The sequence below is a fragment of the Dendrobates tinctorius genome, unplaced genomic scaffold, assembly GCF_039654945.1.
Source record: "Dendrobates tinctorius isolate UK_male_01 unplaced genomic scaffold, ASM3965494v1 ptg000039l, whole genome shotgun sequence".
Taxonomy (NCBI): Eukaryota; Metazoa; Chordata; class Amphibia; order Anura; family Dendrobatidae; genus Dendrobates; species Dendrobates tinctorius.
This window is the reverse complement of record NW_027361707.1, coordinates 22547807-22567150: the sequence shown is the minus strand read 5'-3', so window position 1 is coordinate 22567150 and position 19344 is coordinate 22547807. Positions and strand designations below refer to the sequence as shown.

At 45.6% G+C, this 19344-nt stretch overlaps 1 protein-coding gene across 6 annotated transcripts in view; it reads left to right on the top strand.

The window, feature by feature from the left end:
* ACOX3 (acyl-CoA oxidase 3, pristanoyl) overlaps positions 1–19344 on the top strand; it is a 126644-nt gene that overhangs the window by 20507 nt on the left and 86793 nt on the right. For all 6 annotated transcript variants that reach the window (XM_073574552.1, XM_073574555.1, XM_073574553.1 and 3 more), the window contains exons 4-7: positions 1211–1285; positions 2040–2129; positions 13851–13994; positions 14510–14598. In XM_073574552.1, coding sequence (XP_073430653.1) covers positions 1211–1285; positions 2040–2129; positions 13851–13994; positions 14510–14598 — 398 coding nt within the window. The remainder of the gene's footprint in view (positions 1–1210; positions 1286–2039; positions 2130–13850; positions 13995–14509; positions 14599–19344) is intronic.

The following is a 19344-nucleotide window of genomic DNA, read 5'->3' as shown; positions in this document are numbered from 1 at the left end:
GATCAGGACCCTCACCCTTCTTGAATTGTTGATTAATATCTTCTATTCTCTGTACATGTCCTCTGATTTGTAAAGTGTCTGCGGAATATACTGGCGCTATAAAAAGAAATGATTATTACCTTACACCTTTCACTGCCATGATATTATGTCCAAAACTGTGCAAATGAATTCATGCGAGGCTTGCAGGACTGTAGCGTGCTACGTGGCTAAGACCCCTGCCGCAAAACTGCCTGTGATTTCATGGTACCAGCGAAGTAAAGTCCAATACTTCTACAGTCACGCTCTGTCTGACCCAGAAGAAAAAAGTCTTCCAGCACTTTCTTGTGGCTCACATGGAAAGAGACCTGATGCCACTCCGCCATTGAGAAAGCCAGGAGACCGTCAGAGAGCACCGGCGGCAGGAGAGAATAGCGGCAGAGGATTGTTAGGTTTGATAGCTGTTTTTTCCATGTTGCAAGTATGTAATTTGCGTACATGCGGTCACATGCCGACTAGACGTGCATAGCTTGGAAGTATGCAAATCACATACTTGCAGTTACACTTGCACTGTGAGGATTCACATTGAGTGACTTCAGACTTGTACCCTAAGGTTGAACACCCCCTTTAATGGTTTATCCATATGGTAAGATTAGTAGGGCTCCAATACTCGGCACCCCCAACAATCAGCTGTTATCAGCTCCGGGGGCAGCCGGTTGTAAACGTTATACAGCTCCCGTCACGTTGTAGTGGCTTCTACAGCTCAGATCCTTTTGACTTCTATGGGAGCTCACCTGCAGTCTGATCGGTGGGTGTGCCGGGTGTCGGACCCCCACCAATATGCGCATGCGTAGGTCATCAGTAATGCAGTCCTGGACCGCCACTTTAATAGGGTCTAAGTTCTTACCCTTTTATGTTTTAACCATGGCAAGTCATCGCCTCTCATGCACAAAGGAAGAGGAAATTAGCCTGAAAAGTAGAAGGGTTGTGAACATGAGGCAATTCAGCAAAGTATCAGCGATAGAATCCAGCTGTAATGTGCTTAGAAGGGTGTTCTGTAATAAGATGGTAGAAGTGCGCATGGTGCCTGTGTGCGGTATATGGGCGATGCCCGGAGCCAGGCCCTAACGTTCCTTGGTACATTACTCCGGTCGTGTGTCGGAGGCTGTTATGTGTATATATAGCTTCGCAGTTCTGCTCCTATCACCACATAATTGTTTTTTCCATTTCCCAGGTCTTCGCCGGTGCTGTTGGAAATGCGGGCTCGGAGAGGCACGAGACGTTTCTAAGTCAGACGCGAAGCATGGAGGTAGGTCGGCGATATGTGACCGGTCATAGGAAATCGCTCACATTATGGACCTCACTATCTAATGTCCCCACAATAGATTTATAGAAAGTGTAGAGGGAGGCTGCTCCAAGTTCCTCTTGCTGTGCGAGGCCGAACGTATCGCAATTACTATTATACCTTTACTTTATCGGGTACCATGGAGTGCACCGAAAGAGGCTGCCGAATTTACCGACGCCGGGTCACAATATTAATGCACAGAGATAAGGCACATAGTGCTCCGCAGATTACAAATGATCGCTAAGGTTTCCAAGAGCAGAACGACCTGCGATCGTCTTAAAGCAGATCAGTCGCCAGATTTCACCATGCATCATTACATAGATTTCTTCGACCTGATGAAGCTGGTGGACTTATTTAGAAAATTAACAGCAGAATTGGCTGTACAGTAGTGATGAGCGAGCGTGCTGGGATAAGGTGTTATCTGAGCATGCTCTTCGGCGTGCTCGAAAAATATGTTTGAGTCCCCAAGCAGCATTGCAGTGAAAGGCTAAAGTTCTAAAACAAAACTATATAAGTGGCCGTACAATCCTTCTAAATGTGAGATCTCTGCAGCTACTGATGTCGGGTTACCTTTACAGATCACTTTACATTTCACTTGATTTGTAAATGCAGGACAACGTACACCGGTAAATGTACACTTAGGTCCGTGATCGCCTCTCGCTTTGGGCACCTCGGTTGGCGTCTCGTGCTCTGTTACAATGTCGTTTTCTTTCTCTAGATTTTCGGCTGCTTTGCACTCACAGAACTAAGTCACGGCAGTAATACAAAGGCGATCCGGACAACTGCGACCTTCGATGCTTCCACTAAGGTAAGAAGAGAGCGGACGGAGAGAGCGGACGGCATCCGATTACCGCAGTTCTGTTCTGTGTGGAGTTTAAGAAAAGTCTGTATCTTTTTCCAGTAAAACCGAAGATTTCTAGTGTCTGATATCGAAATTAGCCAAGTTAGTTTCAGACTCCACAACTAATAGGATCTGGTAACACAGGCCGACTAAGCCTTGCTCGTACACTTCCCATCATAGGACGTACCCGTACACACAGTGTCAAATCACCTTCCTTGATGCTGGCTCAGGAGTTGATCCTGCGCCATTCTCGGCAGATGATGGATCTGTTACATAGCCGTCATCTGCCTCTAATTGCAGCAAATGCAGCTGAACTCTGCCTGCTGCTGTTAACCACTTACATGCTGTTGTCATTCTTTGAAAGAAGCATTTAAAGCCTTCGGATAGGGGGGCCATGATTTGATAACGGTGTACAGATGGTTTACAGTGCTCTTGTTAAGCCCAGCTTGTGGCTGGTGTTGATAAGAGACTATGATTTTTACTATATATGACAAACTATGCTATTGCAGTATATACTATAAGCGATCAGATGATCGCAGGTTCCCAAAAAAAAGCAGTAAGAAGCAATCAAACTATTGTACCAGTCCCAAAATGCTGTCGGTACAAAAAAAATCTTGCTGCACAAAAAGCAGACCATCAACCAGCTTTATCAACGTAGAAATGAAAGCATTACAGGTCTCAGAAAATTGGCAACACAAACAACATTTTTTTTTTTTTTACCAATTTCTACATTTTCTTTCACCATTTAAAAAAAAAATAAAAAAAAAAAAAATATATATATATATATATATATATATATATATATATATATATATAAAAATGTACACGTTTGGTAGCTCTGTAATCATACTGACCTCGAGGATCAGGTTATCGGGTCATTTTTGATGCACTTTGAACATCATATAAAAAAATAAAACCATTGCGGAATTGCATTTTTTGCACAGTTTTTTTTTTTTTTACTGTTTTCCAGTAAATTCTATGCAAAAATGAATGGTACTATTCAAAACTACATTTTATCCCACAAATAACAGCCTTCATGCGGCTATGTTAATGGAAACATATAAAAGTTACGGCTCTTAGAAGAAAGGTTAAAAAAAAAAAAAAATATGCAAATTGTCTCTTCTGGAAGATAGAGAACTAGAACTCTAGCGCCACCTATTGGAAGTAGCAGTCCTAAAAGTCAATGTCGACCCTTTAACGAGCCTTGTTACATGACTTGGGATAAAAGCCAAACCAGAATCTCAATTTGCAGACACTGTGTTTCGGGGTGTTTCCCCTCATCAGTGCAAAGTGTTTGGCTGTATGAGAGGCTCCCAATCAGGATTCAAGGGGTAATGTTTCTACTTGCAGAGAGTGACATGTCAAGCCTGCCATGCCGAGGTGAGGAGACTTTTAAGCCACAATGTTCCACTGGGAAATTAAATACCGCACATACTCGCATATAAGCCGAGATTTTCAGCCCATTTTTTTGGGCTGAAAGTCCCCCTCTTGGCTTATACATGAGTCATGTACGCCAGGGGGTCGGCGGGGGAGGGAGAGCGGAGATGTCAGATCATACCCCCCCCCCGGCGTGTCTCTGCAGCCCCCCTGCTTCTCCCACAGTCTCCGGCTCCTTCCTTCAGCGGTCACGTGGTACCGCTCATTAAAGTCATGAATATGCGCATATTCATGACTTTAATGAGCGGTACCACATGATCGTTGAACGAAGGCACCGGAGACCGTGGGAAAAGCGGGGTTGCAGAGACCGCGCCAGGAGGGGGTAAGTATATGCGATATTCACCTGCCCCCGTTCCACCGCTGCACTCCGCTCTGTCTTCCACATCCTCTGTCTGTGCCATTCAGGTCAGAGAGCGCAATGACGTGGTTAGTCCACACCGCGCCCTCTGCCTGAACAGTCCCTGACAGAGGGACTCGGAAGACAGAACGGCGCGCGGCGGTGGAACGCGGACAGGTGAATATCTCAGGTGCTGGGGCCTGAGCCAGCGGTGACACCGGCACCTGTCCCACATAGCGCACGGGTGTCCCCTGCTCAGGACACGGGCCCCTGGCCCCCAGCAACTAGAGGTGAGTATGTCATTTTTTTTTTTATTCGCAGCAGCAGCATATGGAGCATCTTATGGGGCCATAACCTTTATGAAGCAGCATATGGGGCATATTATTCTATGGAGCATCTTATTGGGCCATTATTAACCTTTGTGCAGCATTATATGGGGGTGTATTTTGTATGGAGCATCTTATGGGGCCATCATGAACTGTATGGAGCATTATATGGGACTCCTAATTCAATATGGGTATTCAAAAACATTTAACCTTGTGATGTCTCAATTAATTTTACTTTTATTGGTATCTATTTTTATTTTTGAAATTTACCAATAGCTGCTGCATTTTTCACCCTAGGCTTATACTCGAGTCAATAAGTTTTCCCAGTTTTTTGTGGCAAAATTAGGGAGGTCGGCTTATACTCGGGTCAGCTTATACACGAGTATATACGGTATGCAAATTCTCTCTTCAGAGAGGAAGAGGACTAGAACTCTAGTGCCACCTATTGGGACTAGCAATCCTAAAAGTCAATTTCGACCCTTAACCCCTTACCTACATTGGACTTACTATTCCGTATCAGACATGATCGCAGTGAACCGGGGACAATCGCTTCCCTAAGACCCCCTGAGCGACGCGATGTGCTGAGTCGCTCCGTGGGTCTCCTCCCTCCAGGCCCCTGGTTCCAATATGGCCGGCAGCACATGTTTGGTCGCTGATCTGACACTACATAGTAATGTCCCCCCTGGGACAATGTAAAAAAAAAAAAAAAAAAAAAACACTTCTAAAAAATGTTTTTCTAAATAGAAAACAAAAATAAAACAAAATTACACATATTTAATATCGACCTACAAAACTGTCCCACTAGTTAACCCCTTTAGTGAACCCCTTAAAAGAAAAATAAAAAGGCAAAAAACAATGCTTTATCATCATACCGTCAAACAAAAAGTGCAATAACGTGCGGTCCAAAAGACAGATATAAATAACCATGGTACCGCTGAAAGCGTCATCTTGTCCTGCAAAAAACGAGCCGCCATACAGCATCATCAGCGAAAAGATAAAAAAGTTATAACTCGCAGAATAAAGCGATGCAAAAATAATTATTTTTTATATAAAATTGTTTTTATTGTATATAAGTGCCAAAACATAAAAAAAAGATAAATGAGGTATCGCTGTAATCGTACTGACCCGAAGAATAAAACCGATTTATCAATTTTATCACACATAAGAAATTCATGAATTGCTGGTCTTTGTTCATTCTGCGTCCCAAAAATCAGAATAAAAAGTAATAAAAAAATGTCACGTGCCCAAAAATGGTACTAATAAAAACGTCAACTCGTCCCGCAAAAAATAAGACCTCACATGACTCGGTGGGTCAAAATACGGAAAAATTATAGCTCTCAAAATGTGGTAATGCAAAAACTATTTTTACAATAAAAAGCGTCTTTTAGCGTGTGACAGCTGCCAAAAATAAAAACCCGCCATAAATAGTAAATCAAACCCCCCGTTATCACCCCCATAGTTAGGGAAAATAATAAAATTTAAAAAAATGTATTTATTTCCATTTTCCCATTAGGGTTAGGGCTGAGATTAGGGTTAAGGGTGTTTTGGAGTTAGAATTGGGGGGTTTCCACTGTTTGGGCACATCAGGTGCTCTCCAAACACAATATGGTGTCTGATCTCAATTCCAGCCAATTCTGCTTTGAAAAAGTCAAATGGTGCTCCTTCCCTTCCGAGCTCTGCCATGCACCCAAACAGTGGTTTACCCCCACATATAGGGTATCAGCCTACTCAGGACAAATTGCAAAACAACTTTTGGGGTCCAATTTCTCCTGTTACCCTTGGGAAAATAAAAAATTTGGGGCAAAAATATTGTTTTTGTGGAAAAAAATATATATTTTTTTATTTGTATGGCTCTGTTATAAACTTCTGTGAAGCACTTGGGGGTTCAAAGTGCTCACCAGACATCTACATAAGTTTCTTAGGGGGTCTAGTTTCCAAAATGGGGTCACTTGTGGGAGGTTTCCACTGTTTAGGCCAGGGCTGTGGAGTCGGAGTCGTGGAGTCGGAGTCGGTGCTCATTTTGGTGGAGTTTGAGTTGGAGTCGGTATAAAATGGACCGACTCCGACTCCTAAAATATATAATAAATTGGGTACAGTAATTCAATGCAGGATGTGCTGAATATTTTTTCATAGGAGTTTGGGAAAGTTATGAAATGTCCTATAAATGGCTGTTATATTCCTGATCTAAGGCTACATTCACACACAGCGTTTTTCCTGTGTTTTTTGAGGATACGTTTTTCAGCTGCAAAAGCAGATCATCTTTTTAAAAAACTGCATCACCTGAAAGGTTTTTGAGCTCATAGATAATGTTTTCAATAGCAAAAGCAGATTAGAAATCTGCTCTATCTATCCATTTATCCATATCTGTCTATCCATATCGTATCTGTACCAAAAAGAATGAAAACCGGGTAGTACACCAATATATATTCTGTTCTATCTAAATATCTTGATTATTGGATCATAAAAATGATTAAATGTCTGAGGTTCACATTGTACTACAATACATTTTTCACTTAAATATAAGCAATATGTGTGGGAGTCGGAGTCGTGGAGTCGGAGTTGGAGTCGGTGTAAGGGAAATTGAGGAGTCGGAGTCGCAGGTTTGGCTTACCGACTCCACAGCCCTGGTTTAGGCACATCAGGGACTCTCCAAATGCGACATCACACCCGCAGACCATTCCATCAAAGTCTGCATTCCAAAACGTCACTACTTCCCTTCCGAGCCCCGACGTGTGCCCATACAGTAGTTTTCTCCCACATATGGGGTATCAGCGTACTCAGGACAAATTGGGCAATAACTTTTGTAGTCCAATTTCTACTGTTACCCTTGGGAAAATAAAAAAAAAAATTGGGGACTAAAAGGTCATGCTTGTGGAAAAAATATGATTTTTTTTTTTTATTCTCACGCCTGGGAGTTATAAAGTTCTGTGAATCACTTGGAGGTTCAAAGTGCTCACTACACATCTAGATAAGTTCATTTGTGGGTCTAGTTTCCAAAATGGGGTCACTTGTGGGAGGTTTCCACTGTTTAGGCACATCAGGGACTCTCTAAATGCAACACGGCGTCCGATCTTAATTCTAGCCAATAAAGTCAAATGGCGCTCCTTCCCTTCTGAGCTCTGCCATGCGCCCAAATAGTGGTTTACCCCCACAGATCAGGTATCAGTGTATTCAGGACAAATTGCACAATAACTTTTGCAGTCCAATTTCTCCTGTTACCCTTTGTAAAATAAAAAAATTGGACCTGAAGTAATTTTTTTTTTGTGAAATAAAGTTAAATGTTTATTTTTTTTCTTTATCGCCTTATTGGGGGACACAGATTACCATGGGTGTATGCTGCTGCTGCTAGGAGGCTGACACTATGCAAAACAAGAAAATTAGCTCCTCCCCGGCAGTGTACACCCTCCGACAGGCACCAAGCACCTCAGTTTGTGCTTAGTGTCTGTAGGAGGCGGACCGGGATCTCCCCAGATCTGCAGTTACTAATCCATTTTTTTTTTTTTTTCTTTTAGGGTTTAGAACGAACCTTTTAATCTTTTCTCTTTTATCTTTCAGGTTTTTTTCCGTCGGGAAACAGGGTATAGTTATAACCCTGATTTCCCATATCATGCGGCTGAGCGAGCAGTGTGGTGCCACCCGCATCGCAACTCTCAGTACCGCAGGCAGGACTTTTTCCTTACCACCTTCTGGTGATAAGGGTTGTGGACAGGTGGCTGGTCCTTGCCGAATCCCCCTCCTCACCCCTTTCTCGGGACAGGGCTGAGAGGAAGACGGCGATCGCAGGAGGTTCAAGCCGTCTTCTGCAGGATGCGGGTACAGAGGACCCCCCCCCCCAGCGGCCTGCCGTTTCTCCGTGGGCCCCTGTGGTCATCCTCTTCAGGGACGTCCGGTAAGTGCCTGTACGTTCCCTCCGGCCCCGCATAAGCTCCGTGAATGGCAGAAGTTGGACCTTTGTGATTTCAGGTCCACAATTATTTGAATTTCCCGCCCTCTCTGCCTGCCGTGCGCTCACGCCGCTTGATTCTCACTCCCAGGGAGACACTGGGGATTCCTCACTCACCACACAGCGTCACAACCAGGGGAGGCAGACTTCCCAGGGCCACTGTCAGATCAGCTCCGTTATGTCGGCGCTGGCATGGGGCTGCGGCGTCTTCACTTTCACTTTCACTTTCCCTCACAGTCTCCTCATCGCTGTGCTCCCTCCTCCCTTCCTGAGCGCGCTCTTTTCAGCGCGCCTTTACTAGCCCATCACAGGGCTCCTTTTCGTTTGATATGCCAGCCTCCTCCTTCGGCCATGCCCTCTCCTTCGCTGTTAACCAGTCACGGAGCAGCCGCTAAGCTCCGCCCCCAGCCTCCAGCACAAGGATTTCCTGGATTTTCACTCCTTCCTGCGCTGTTTGGGGGACACTTCAGCGTTTTCTGCTGCTCACAGAATCTCGGTAGGCTCTGCTCTGAGGCAAAGATTAGCTCTCCTCGGCAGTTATTCCTTAATTCCTGCGGCCATTCAGGCCCAACCCTTCAGGGGATCTCTGCTTCAGGCCCACCGCTATCTATTACGCCTGTGCGCGCTGTAAAAAGAAGTGGGCATCGGGTCAGTCATCTCCATTCTGCCCCTCCTGCAGTCCTTCAACTATGTCAGCATCTCAGGAGCGCACAGAGTCCCGGGCTGAGGGCACTCTCCCCTCCTCTCTCCCCCCGGAGTGGGCCGTTGTAATGTCTCAGTCTGTATCTGACTTGACGAAAGTATCACAGTCGCTGGTCCAGGTCTTAGAGCGATTACCTCAGCTATCTACAGCCACCTGTGCCCCGACCGCCTCTCAGGGTGAGTCGTCCGCACCTGACCGCGACCTTCAGAGAGACAGACAGGGCAGGACTTCTAGGAAGCGGGCTCTGTCTACTTCGTCCTCTAGCTCGCAGGGCCCTTCTGCTTCCCCCAGAGCATCCTCGGATGACGACCTTCAGTCGGGCGATGACTCTCAATCAGAAGCTAGTTCGGAAGGGAACAGCGTTTCTAAAACACGGGACATGGTCGATAGTCTTATTGCAGCTATCTTCCAAACGCTAAAGATTAAGCAGGATAAGACTCCACCTCAGGAATGTTCTGTTCTCCTTAAACGAGCAAGACCTCCATCTCGAACCTTTCCCAATCACAAAGATTTCGATACTACCTTATCCAAACACTGGGAGCGCCCTGAGCAACGTTTCTCAGGCCGCAAGTACTTAGACGTACTGTACCCCTTTGACGCAGACCTGCTCACAAAGTGGTCCAAGGCTCCCGAGGTGGATCCTCCAGTTTCCCGGATAGCCTCAAAAACGGTGCTCTCTCTGCCAGATGGGGCATCGCTTAAAGATCCTACTGACAGGCAGATTGAATCTCTGGCTAAGTCTATCTTTGAGGCATCTGGCGCCTCTCTCTGCCCTATTTTCGCATCCGCCTGGGTGGAGAAAGTCATTTCCGCTTGGGCTAAACTTCTTAGCATCAGCTCCTCAAGATGAGTTGGCAGATCTTGCAGATCAGGTTAACCATGCGGGAAAATACCTTTTGGCCGCCTCCTTGGACACGGCCGGCTGCGTAGCAAGGGCTAACAGCAACATAGTAGCTGTACGCCGAGTCCTCTGGCTAAAGTCATGGAATGCGGACACTACTTCAAAAAAGTCGCTTACCAATCTGCCATTCCATGGCTCTAGACTCTTTGGTGCAAAGCTGGATCAGATAATTTCTGATGCCACTGGTGGTAAAAGCACTTCGCTTCCCCAGTCTCGACCAAAACGTTTTTTCAACAGAAATGGTTTTCGTCCATTCAGGCCCTTTCGTCCCTTCTCTGCCACGGAGAGATCTGCTCAACAAGATCGGCCGCCCTCCACCAGGGAGCGGGATCAGAGGAAACCTTCCTTCAAACCCGCTCCTCGCTGGAGATCTAGAGGACAATATTCCAGATCTTCAGGCGCCAATTCCGGCAGATTTTCTTCTAAGTGACGGGTCACCCCCACCTGGAATTTCTTCCAGGGTGGGAGGCAGACTTTCCGTTTTCGTGGATGCTTGGCTGTCCGTTGTCGAAGACGCTTGGGTCAGAGAAATTGTCGCATCCGGATACAAGATCGAATTTGCTTCTCCCCCGAACAGACGTTTTTTCCGGTCTCGGCCTCCGCGACAGCGGTCCCAGATCCCGGGTTTTCTGCAGGCCATTTCCTCCCTTCTTTCCGCCGGAGTCATTGTTCCCGTTCCCTCAAACGAACGGTTTTCCGGGTTCTACTCCAATCTCTTTGTAGTCCCGAAGAAAGACGGCTCTCTTTGTCCAATTCTGGACCTCAAATTGCTCAATCGCCACGTGAAGATTCTTCATTTCAAAATGGAGTCTCTTCGGTCGGTGATTGCTTCCATGGAACCCGGGGAATTCCTCTGCTCGGTGGACATTCGGGATGCCTATCTGCACATTCCGGTTTGTGTGCAGCATCAGAAGTATCTTCGATTTGCGTTTCAGGGAGACCACATTCAGTTCACGGCCCTTCCCTTCGGCCTAGCTTCAGCGCCCCGTGTTTTCACGAAGGTGATGGTGACCGTCATGGCCATCCTTCGCTGCAGAGGGATCCTCATCATCCCTTATCTGGACGATCTTTTGATCAAGGGTTCGTCTCGCCAGGACTGTCTCCAGAGTCTGCAGATAACCCTGGACACTCTCGGCCGCCTCGGTTGGCTAGTCAACAAGGAGAAGTCCATTCTGACTCCCACCCAGCGACTGACCTTTCTGGGCATGGAATTCGACACGAATCTAGCCCGTGTTTTTCTTCCAAGGGAAAAATTTGCGACCCTTTCCAAGGGCATCAGAACTCTCAAGAGGCCTACTCCCATTCCAATTCGGTCCTGCATGAAGGTCCTGGGGAAGATGGTGGCTTCCATGGAAGCAGTACCTTTTGCGCAGTTTCATCTTCGCCCCCTCCAGCTGTCTCTGCTTTCAGCCTGGGACAAGACCACGATGTCCTTGGACCGTCCTATTCGGCTCCCTCTCAGAGCGAGGCAATCTCTCACTTGGTGGCTACGGCCGGCGTCACTTCTCCAAGGGAGGTCCTTACTTCCGCCTCAGTGGCAAGTCGTCACCACCGATGCGAGCCTTCTAGGATGGGGAGCCGTGTTCCATCAGAAAGCGGCCCAAGGACGCTGGAATCCACAGGAGTCGCTCCTCCCAATCAATCTTCTGGAGATCAGAGCAATCTTCCTGGCCCTTCTTCATTGGCAGCCTCTCCTCTCCGGCAAGCCGGTCCGTATTCAGTCGGACAACGCCACGGCCGTGGCGTACATAAACCATCAGGGGGGCACGCGCAGCAAGCAAGTAATGTCAGAAGTGGCCAAGATATTCCGCTGGGCGGAACGTTACGTTCCGGCAATCTCCGCCGTCCATATTCCAGGGGTGGAAAATTGGGCAGCCGACTTTCTGAGTCGCCAGGGCCTAGCGTCCGGCGAATGGTCCCTGCACCCCACAGTCTTCAATCAGTTGGGGCACCCCGGATGTCAACCTCATGGCATCTCGGATGAACCACAAGGTGCCTCAGTTCGTAGCCAGGTCCAGGGACCCTCTAGCCGTCGCATGCGACACGCTGGTGACTCCGCGGTCCCAGTTTCAACTTCCTTATCTGTTCCCGCCTCTGGCCCTAATTCCACGAGTGGTCAAGAAGATAAAATCGGAAGGCGTACCAGTGATTCTAGTCGCTCCAGATTGGCCAAGACGGCCTTGGTACGCGGAACTAGTCAACATGCTCGCGGACGTCCCCTGGAGGCTTCCAGACCGTCCAGACCTTCTCTCGCAAGGCCCCCTTTACCACGAGAATTCTCAGTCTCTGAGTTTGACGGCATGGCTGTTGAGACCACAATATTGAAGGAATCAGGTCTGTCCAGTCAGGTTATTCAAACTATGATCAGAGCCAGGAAACCAGCCTCTTCCCTCATTTACCACAGGTACTGGAAGGCTTTTTTCCGTTGGTGCGATGATAAAAAAGTCTTTCCAATGTCCTTTTCTATCCCATCTATCCTTGGGTTTCTTCAGTCTGGATTAGAAGCCTCAGTACGCTCAAGGGCCAGGTTTCCGCTCTCTCTATCCTCTTCCAAAGAGAGCTAGCTTCCCTACCGCAGGTAAAAACCTTTCTCCAAGGGGTTTCCCATGTGGCTCCTCCTCATCATTCGCCAATAGATCCGTGGGATCTCAACCTCGTTCTTAGCGCTCTCCAGAAGGCGCCGTTCGAGCCTCTTCAGGACATTCCTTTGTCTCTTCTCTCGTGGAAGGTCACCTTTTTGATTGCCATTTCATCCATCAGAAGAGTTTCTGAATTGGCGGCCTTGTCATGTCGTTCCCCTTACCTGATTCTCCATCAGGACAAAGCCGTCCTCAGGCCCGTTCCTTCTTTTCTTCCAAAGGTGGTTTCCTCTTTCCATATCAATGAGGATATCGTTCTTCCTTCTTTTTGTTCGGCTCCCTCTCATCCGCTTGAGAAGTCTCTCCACAAACTGGACGTAGTTAGAGCCCTGCGTGTCTATCTCGCCAGGACTTCTTCCTTTCGTCTGTCCAATTCCTTGCTGGTCATCTCTGAAGGTCGCCAGAAGGGCCTTCCGGCTTCCAAATCCACGATCGCTCGCTGGATTCATTCTACCATTCTGGAAGCGTATCGTCTTCAGGAAAAACGACCCCTTCCGGGAGTAAGAGCTCATTCCACCCGGGCTGTGGCGGCTTCGTGGGCTGTTCGTCACCAGGCTTCGGCCATGCAAATTTGCAAGGCCGCGACCTGGTCGTCTTTGCATACCTTTACGAGGTTCTACAGGGTTCATACCCAGGCCTCGTCTGATGCTGTTGTTGGTAGGAAGGTTCTGCAGGCGGCGGTGGCTCACCGGCCGACTTAAGCCCTTCCGTTTCTTTTGTTCCTTATTGCTGTTCCCACCCTTGGGCCTGCTTTGGAACGTCCCATGGTAATCTGTGTCCCCCAATAAGGCGATAAAGAAAGATGGATTTTTGGTTCTTACCGTAAAATCTCTTTCTTGGAGCCTTCATTGGGGGACACAGCACCCTCCCTGTTTAAGTTGTACCGTGTTGGGTCTTAGAGTCCCTTGTTGGGTTGGTACATATGTTTAGAGTTTTCTCGTTGCTTCTCCTACTGCTTTTTTCACCAACTGAGGTGCTTGGTGCCTGTCGGTGGGTGTATACTGCCGGGGAGGAGCTAATTTTCTTGTTTTGCATAGTGTCAGCCTCCTAGCAGCAGCAGCATACACCCATGGTAATCTGTGTCCCCCAATGAAGGCTCCAAGAAAGAGATTTTACGGTAAGAACCAAAAATCCATCTTTTTTAAACATTCAAAAAATTCCTTATCTGATCGAAAAACACTGAAGCAGAAAAATATGTGAAAACCAAAATTTACGGCCGTGTCAAAACTTCTGAGCCAATCGCTTAACACTGCTGTAAATTACACCTGGTGTATACAACAGCTGCAGGCTTGTGCTACAAGCTCCGCGCCAGTGTCAGAGTGCTGAAATCTGCAGCGTCCTCTCCTAGGCGGCGGGTGTAGACCGTAGCCACTGTAATGAGATTTGTACGTTTTATTTCCAGGATTTCATCCTCAACTCGCCAGACTTCGAGGCCGCAAAGTTCTGGGTGGGAAACATGGGAAAAAACGCCACCCACGCCGTCGTGTACGCCCAGCTGTACACGACGGACGGACGGTGTCACGGACTGCACTCCTTTGTGGTACAGGTAAGAAATAGAAATCGTGAAAAAAAAAAATAATAAAAATAATAAAACAAAGCATTAATTTATTTATTATACGGCAAGTTCCACACTGACATTGTTTCCTAGTCATTCCTTCAATTGAAAATGTATCTTTGAGAGATATATATATATATATATATATATATATATATATATATATATATATATATAATCTGTAAAAGATTTAGTAATATTTTACACTAAATAAAAAAAAAAAATATTTAAAATAAATAATAAATAAGCTAATAATATTTTTTCATTAGTTATTTCCACAACTGACTCACTAGCTAAAGTATTACAGGAAGACAGTGGGGAAAAAAAGTCTCATTACTTCATCCTTGATATGTATTTTATAACTTGATACTTTGAGGAAATCGTAGTGATCAAGTAAAAAAGATCATTAGATGTCTATAATGTTTCACCCTTCCATTAGGAATGACATTTTTTACTCCAATTTCTAACATATATTGTCATTATTATTATTTTTTTTTTTTAATTAGATTCGGAATCCCAAAACTCTGCTTCCCATGCCCGGAGTGATGGTGGGTGACATCGGCAAGAAACTTGGCCAGAATGGCCTAGATAATGGGTGAGTGGCATCTTACATATGTTTGTTAAAGGGACAAACTACTTGTTGGAAAGCGTCATGCAATCGTCTAATTTTTAGAGGTTTTTATCATCTTGATGGGGTTAGCACCCGAGCATGCTCAGATAACACCTTATCCGTGCGCATTCTCTCATTACTAATTTTTGACTATAGTTTACTGCTCCTGTCTTAGGAAAACAGCACAACCTCTTTTCTTTGGTCGCCCGGCGCTCCTCCAATGCAGCAGAGATAAAGCTTCCTCTGCAACATCGGAGAGTGCACCTTTTGGACCAGCAGCACACAACCATCTGAACTGTCAATCTTCAGAAAAAAGATTAGAAAATGCCTGTGTACGCAGGACAGGACATTATTCCACTGTTCTGCTTGATTCTACTCTTTTTTTTTTTTTGCCTACTATTTCATCATATGTATATGAAGTTCAGCCACCCGGCGGCGATAACGCATCATAGCATAGCCAACGGGATTTTTGTGCTCTCCAGCAATTCACACTTGCTGCTTTTAAATGGACCCATCAGCAGGTTTTTCCAAATACAGTTGTGGCCAAAAGTGTTTGCACCCTTGAAATTGTTCCAGAAAATGAATTATTTTCTCCCAGAAAATTATTGCAATCATGAGGTTTGTTATACACATGTTTATTTCCTTTGTGTGTATTGAAAAACCCAAAAAACAGAGAAAAAAGTGCAGATTGGATAGAAGTTCACACACAACCGCAAATATCAGCGAGATCAAATTGTTGGCACCATTCCCAAATTGTGGATAAACACTTTAGTTTCAAGCATGTGATGCTCATTCCAACTCACCAGTAGCAAGTAACAGGTGTGGTCAATATGAAACTCACACCTGAAACCAGATATAAAGGTGAGAAATTGACTTAGTCTTTGCATAGTGTGTATTCGACACTAAGCATGGAGAACAGAAAGAGGACGTGAGAACCAAAATTGTTGAATAATAACAATCTCGAGGTGACAAGTCAATCTTCAGAAATATTGATGTTCCTTTGTACATTGTGCGCAACATAATCAAGGAGTTTACAATCAGTGGCGGAGTAGCTGCCGGCATTGCTCAGTATACGGCTATAAGCACTCCCTGGTAGTCTGACGGCTCACTCTGTACGGCATCGTTGTAGAGGGAGCGCTTCTGTCAGGCGTGCGTACAGCCGCCGCTCACAGTGCTGTGAGCGACGACTGTAGCCACTCCAGGCACATGACATCACAGGTTCACTTTAAGGAGAACAGATGTGAATGGAGTCGAAAAACATGCAAATTAGCGATTGGAAAACAATCTCGCTAAATGCGGAGGTGAGCAAGAAACTTTTTATTTCCCGTTTTTGCGTCATTTATTTTGTTTTTTTGGTTTTTTTGACACATTACACTTTGTTGGACAAGGGGCTTTTGTGATCTGGATCCATAACTGACTTAAGGTTTGTTCACATACTGTGCTCCTTTTTTTTCCATGCGTTTTTGCTACAGAAAAAAAAGTTTTACAGTGCCTGCAAAGCGAGTAAGATTTCTGAAATCTCATGCACACACTGTTAATTACCATATATACTCGAGTATAAGTTGACCCGAATATAAACCGAGGCACCTAATTTTGCCACAAAAAACTGGGAAAACTTATTGACTCAGGTAGAAGCCAAGCATGCATTGTCCCCCCATCCCTGTCCTTGTATGCATGGCTCGCCCGTCCCTGTCCTTGTATGCATGGCTCGCCCGTCCCTGTCCTTGTATGCATGGCTCGCCCGTCCCTGTCCTTGTATGCATGGCTCGCCCGTCCCTGTCCTTGTATGCATGGCTCGCCCGTCCCTGTCCTTGTATGCATGGCTCGCCCGTCCCTGTCCTTGTATGCATGGCTCGCCCGTCCCTGTCCTTGTATGCATGGTTCCTATAAAAAAACACATTCTACTTACCTACACTGTGCGCCCTCGCTGCGTCTCGTTTGGCGCCAGCAGTTCTTACGGCCGAGCGATGACGTGGCCTCGTTCATTAAGGGAATGAATATTCAATCCACCTTAATGAGCAAAGCCACGTGATCACTCAGCTGGAAGAGCTACTGGCGCCAGAACGAATGAGATGCAGCGAGGGCGCGCAGAGAAAGTAAGTAGGATGTGTTCTGGAAGCCGGTGGCTGCGGCTGTAACTGCGTGCTATAAGTGAAATGAATATTCATTGCCAGCGTAGTGAATATTCATTTCTCTTTAGCAGCGGGCACAGTTACAGCCGCAGCCATCGGCTCCTGCCTCTGTGACCCGCTGCTCCGCCACTCCCCCTCCCCCTGCCCTCTTTCTGGGACAATGACTTTTGTATAAGCTGAGGGGTGCGTTTTCAGCACAAAAAAAATGTGCTAAAAAACTTATACACGAGTATACACGCTATTTCTTTGCAGATTTGAAGCATCAGAGCAGTGTTTCAAATCAGCTCTCAGCATTTTTGCAGCAGTTTTCACTCTGTCAAATAATTGGGGCAAAAGGGAATGCAAAAATACACGTATCTTGTTCAATGTGCGTACATAGCCTTACTAGTGTAAAAAAAAAACTCTAAAGTCAAGTGTTCTGTTTTTGCCCAAATTCTGGCTTAAAACCACTTTAAATTTTGCTAAATTCTTCGCACATTTTGAAGCCGCACAAAAATGTAGCGACTTGTCATTTCTACATTGTCTCAGCTAACCTCTCCAACTTTTAGAAAAGTTTGAGGCGTTAGGGGAGGATAGAACTTTGCAAAAGCGCTTCTGAAAATGATCGTCTCCGCTACAAGGTAGCGTAAGGTTACAAAGGAAAGGTGCTCCAGCCCCTGACTTACATTGCTGGCGGAGGTGCACGGCGGTCCAACGGTGCACCAGGTTCATTAAAGAGGCGCAAGCCTCGACGAATTCGGCACATTTTACTCCAGTGCTGACACCGTTAAGACTGACTTACAAAAGACAAGTCCTCGTGAGTCGGGGCTCGATGTGTTTATAAAAATACTCAAGTGTTCTTGTAGGGCAGCACATACCGTAAATCTGCACACGGTGAAACCTCACAATGTCCCGATAAACAGAAGAAGACGTCTGAATCTTCTGTGGCTTATTTGCATTCCATGGAGCTGAACCTTTCCACACCCGTTCATTGGATACGCCAAGTGTATGGGAACGTGCCCCGCAGTTGTCGCACGGTATTGTTTTAATTATCTGCTTGTTACTTCATCTGAAATACACCCAGAATATTTTAAGACCTGTTATGTCAGATGGAGCAGGTTAAGAGGGTTGCACGTAATGATTTCAGCATTATACACAAAGCATAATCCTAAAAAATTCACTGTCTAGTTACATGATCACCATTGAACCAACAGAGTTTGCATAAATCAATAATACTAGCGAACATAAGGGACTTCGTAATAAATCTAATCCGAAAAATCAGCTTCTTTATCCACTTATGAGCCATTTCCCTCCACCTCCTTAACTCCTCATTCACTCTAAAATACTCCTATAATCTGTCTTTAGAGAGGAGAAATGTTTCTCCTTGTGGAGACTGACATACCGTCTCTGGCCTGCCAAGGTGAGGCTTATTCGCCGTGCAATGTTCCTCTGCAAAATTTAATATGCAAATTTCCTCTTCAGAAAGAAGAGGGCTAGAACTTTGCATATTTTAGAGAGGACACGATTTTTCAAATCACTGAAGGATCACATTACAGCCTATCTGTAGAGATGGGGAAGGAGCTTATAAAGAAAGATGGTGGTTCTGTGGCTGTCTAGTAGGTGTTAATTTCACCCCCAGTCCTGGTTTTGTAGCTACTGCAAGAAAGTCCTTATGAGCTGAAAGGTCCGAGAAGACACTGCAGATAATCCTTCTGTAAAGCAGGTATTGAGGTTTGTTAGAGAAGCGCAACAGAGCAAACACAGACGACAGTGAGCTGAAGCACGCAAACACAACTGAGGGTGATTTGGCAACGTTCTGGCCCCCGACAGCAATAGCACAAAAAGACCCCTGATAGTGCATTTGTTTAGAGGCCTGGGCAGGTAGGCACCTCTGCCTTTTTTGTTGTGTTTTTGAATTTTTAGTTCAATTCCTCCTATTCTATATCTGTAATCTTTGTTTTTCTTGCCCAGATGTAGAATCTTGTATTTCTACTTGTTAGATATCACTATTAGTCACTGCCCATTGTTCAAGCTTATCTAGAGCCTTCTGAATCCTTTCTCTGTCTTTTCTAGTGTTAGCTATCCCTCCTAGCTTTGCATGTCTGCACATTTGATTAGCTTACCTTCAGTTCTCTTATCTAGATCATTTCTAAAAATGTTGAACAACACTGGGGCCAGGACAGAGCCTTGTGGTACCTACCCCACTTGAAACACTTTTCCGATTGGATGTGCAACCATTTAATACATCTCTTTTGAGTACGATCACTGAGCCAGTTATGAATGTACCTAACCGTAGCCTTGTCAATCCCATACTTGGTTATTTTTTTCAATAAGGATAGTATGAGATACTTTATCAAATGCTTTGTTGAAGTCGAGATACACTATATATACCTCGTTTCCATGATCCACCCAGTCAGTGATTCCATCATAGAAGGAAATTACATTAGTCTGGCATGACTTGTTTGCTACAAACCCATGCTGGCTCTGGTTAATTACTGTATTCTTATCCAAGTACTTACATAGATGCTGTTTAATAATTTGTTCAAATATCTTTCCTGGTATAGAAGTAAGGCCCACTGGCCTGTAATTTCCTGGCTCTGTCTTCTTTCCTTTTTTGAAA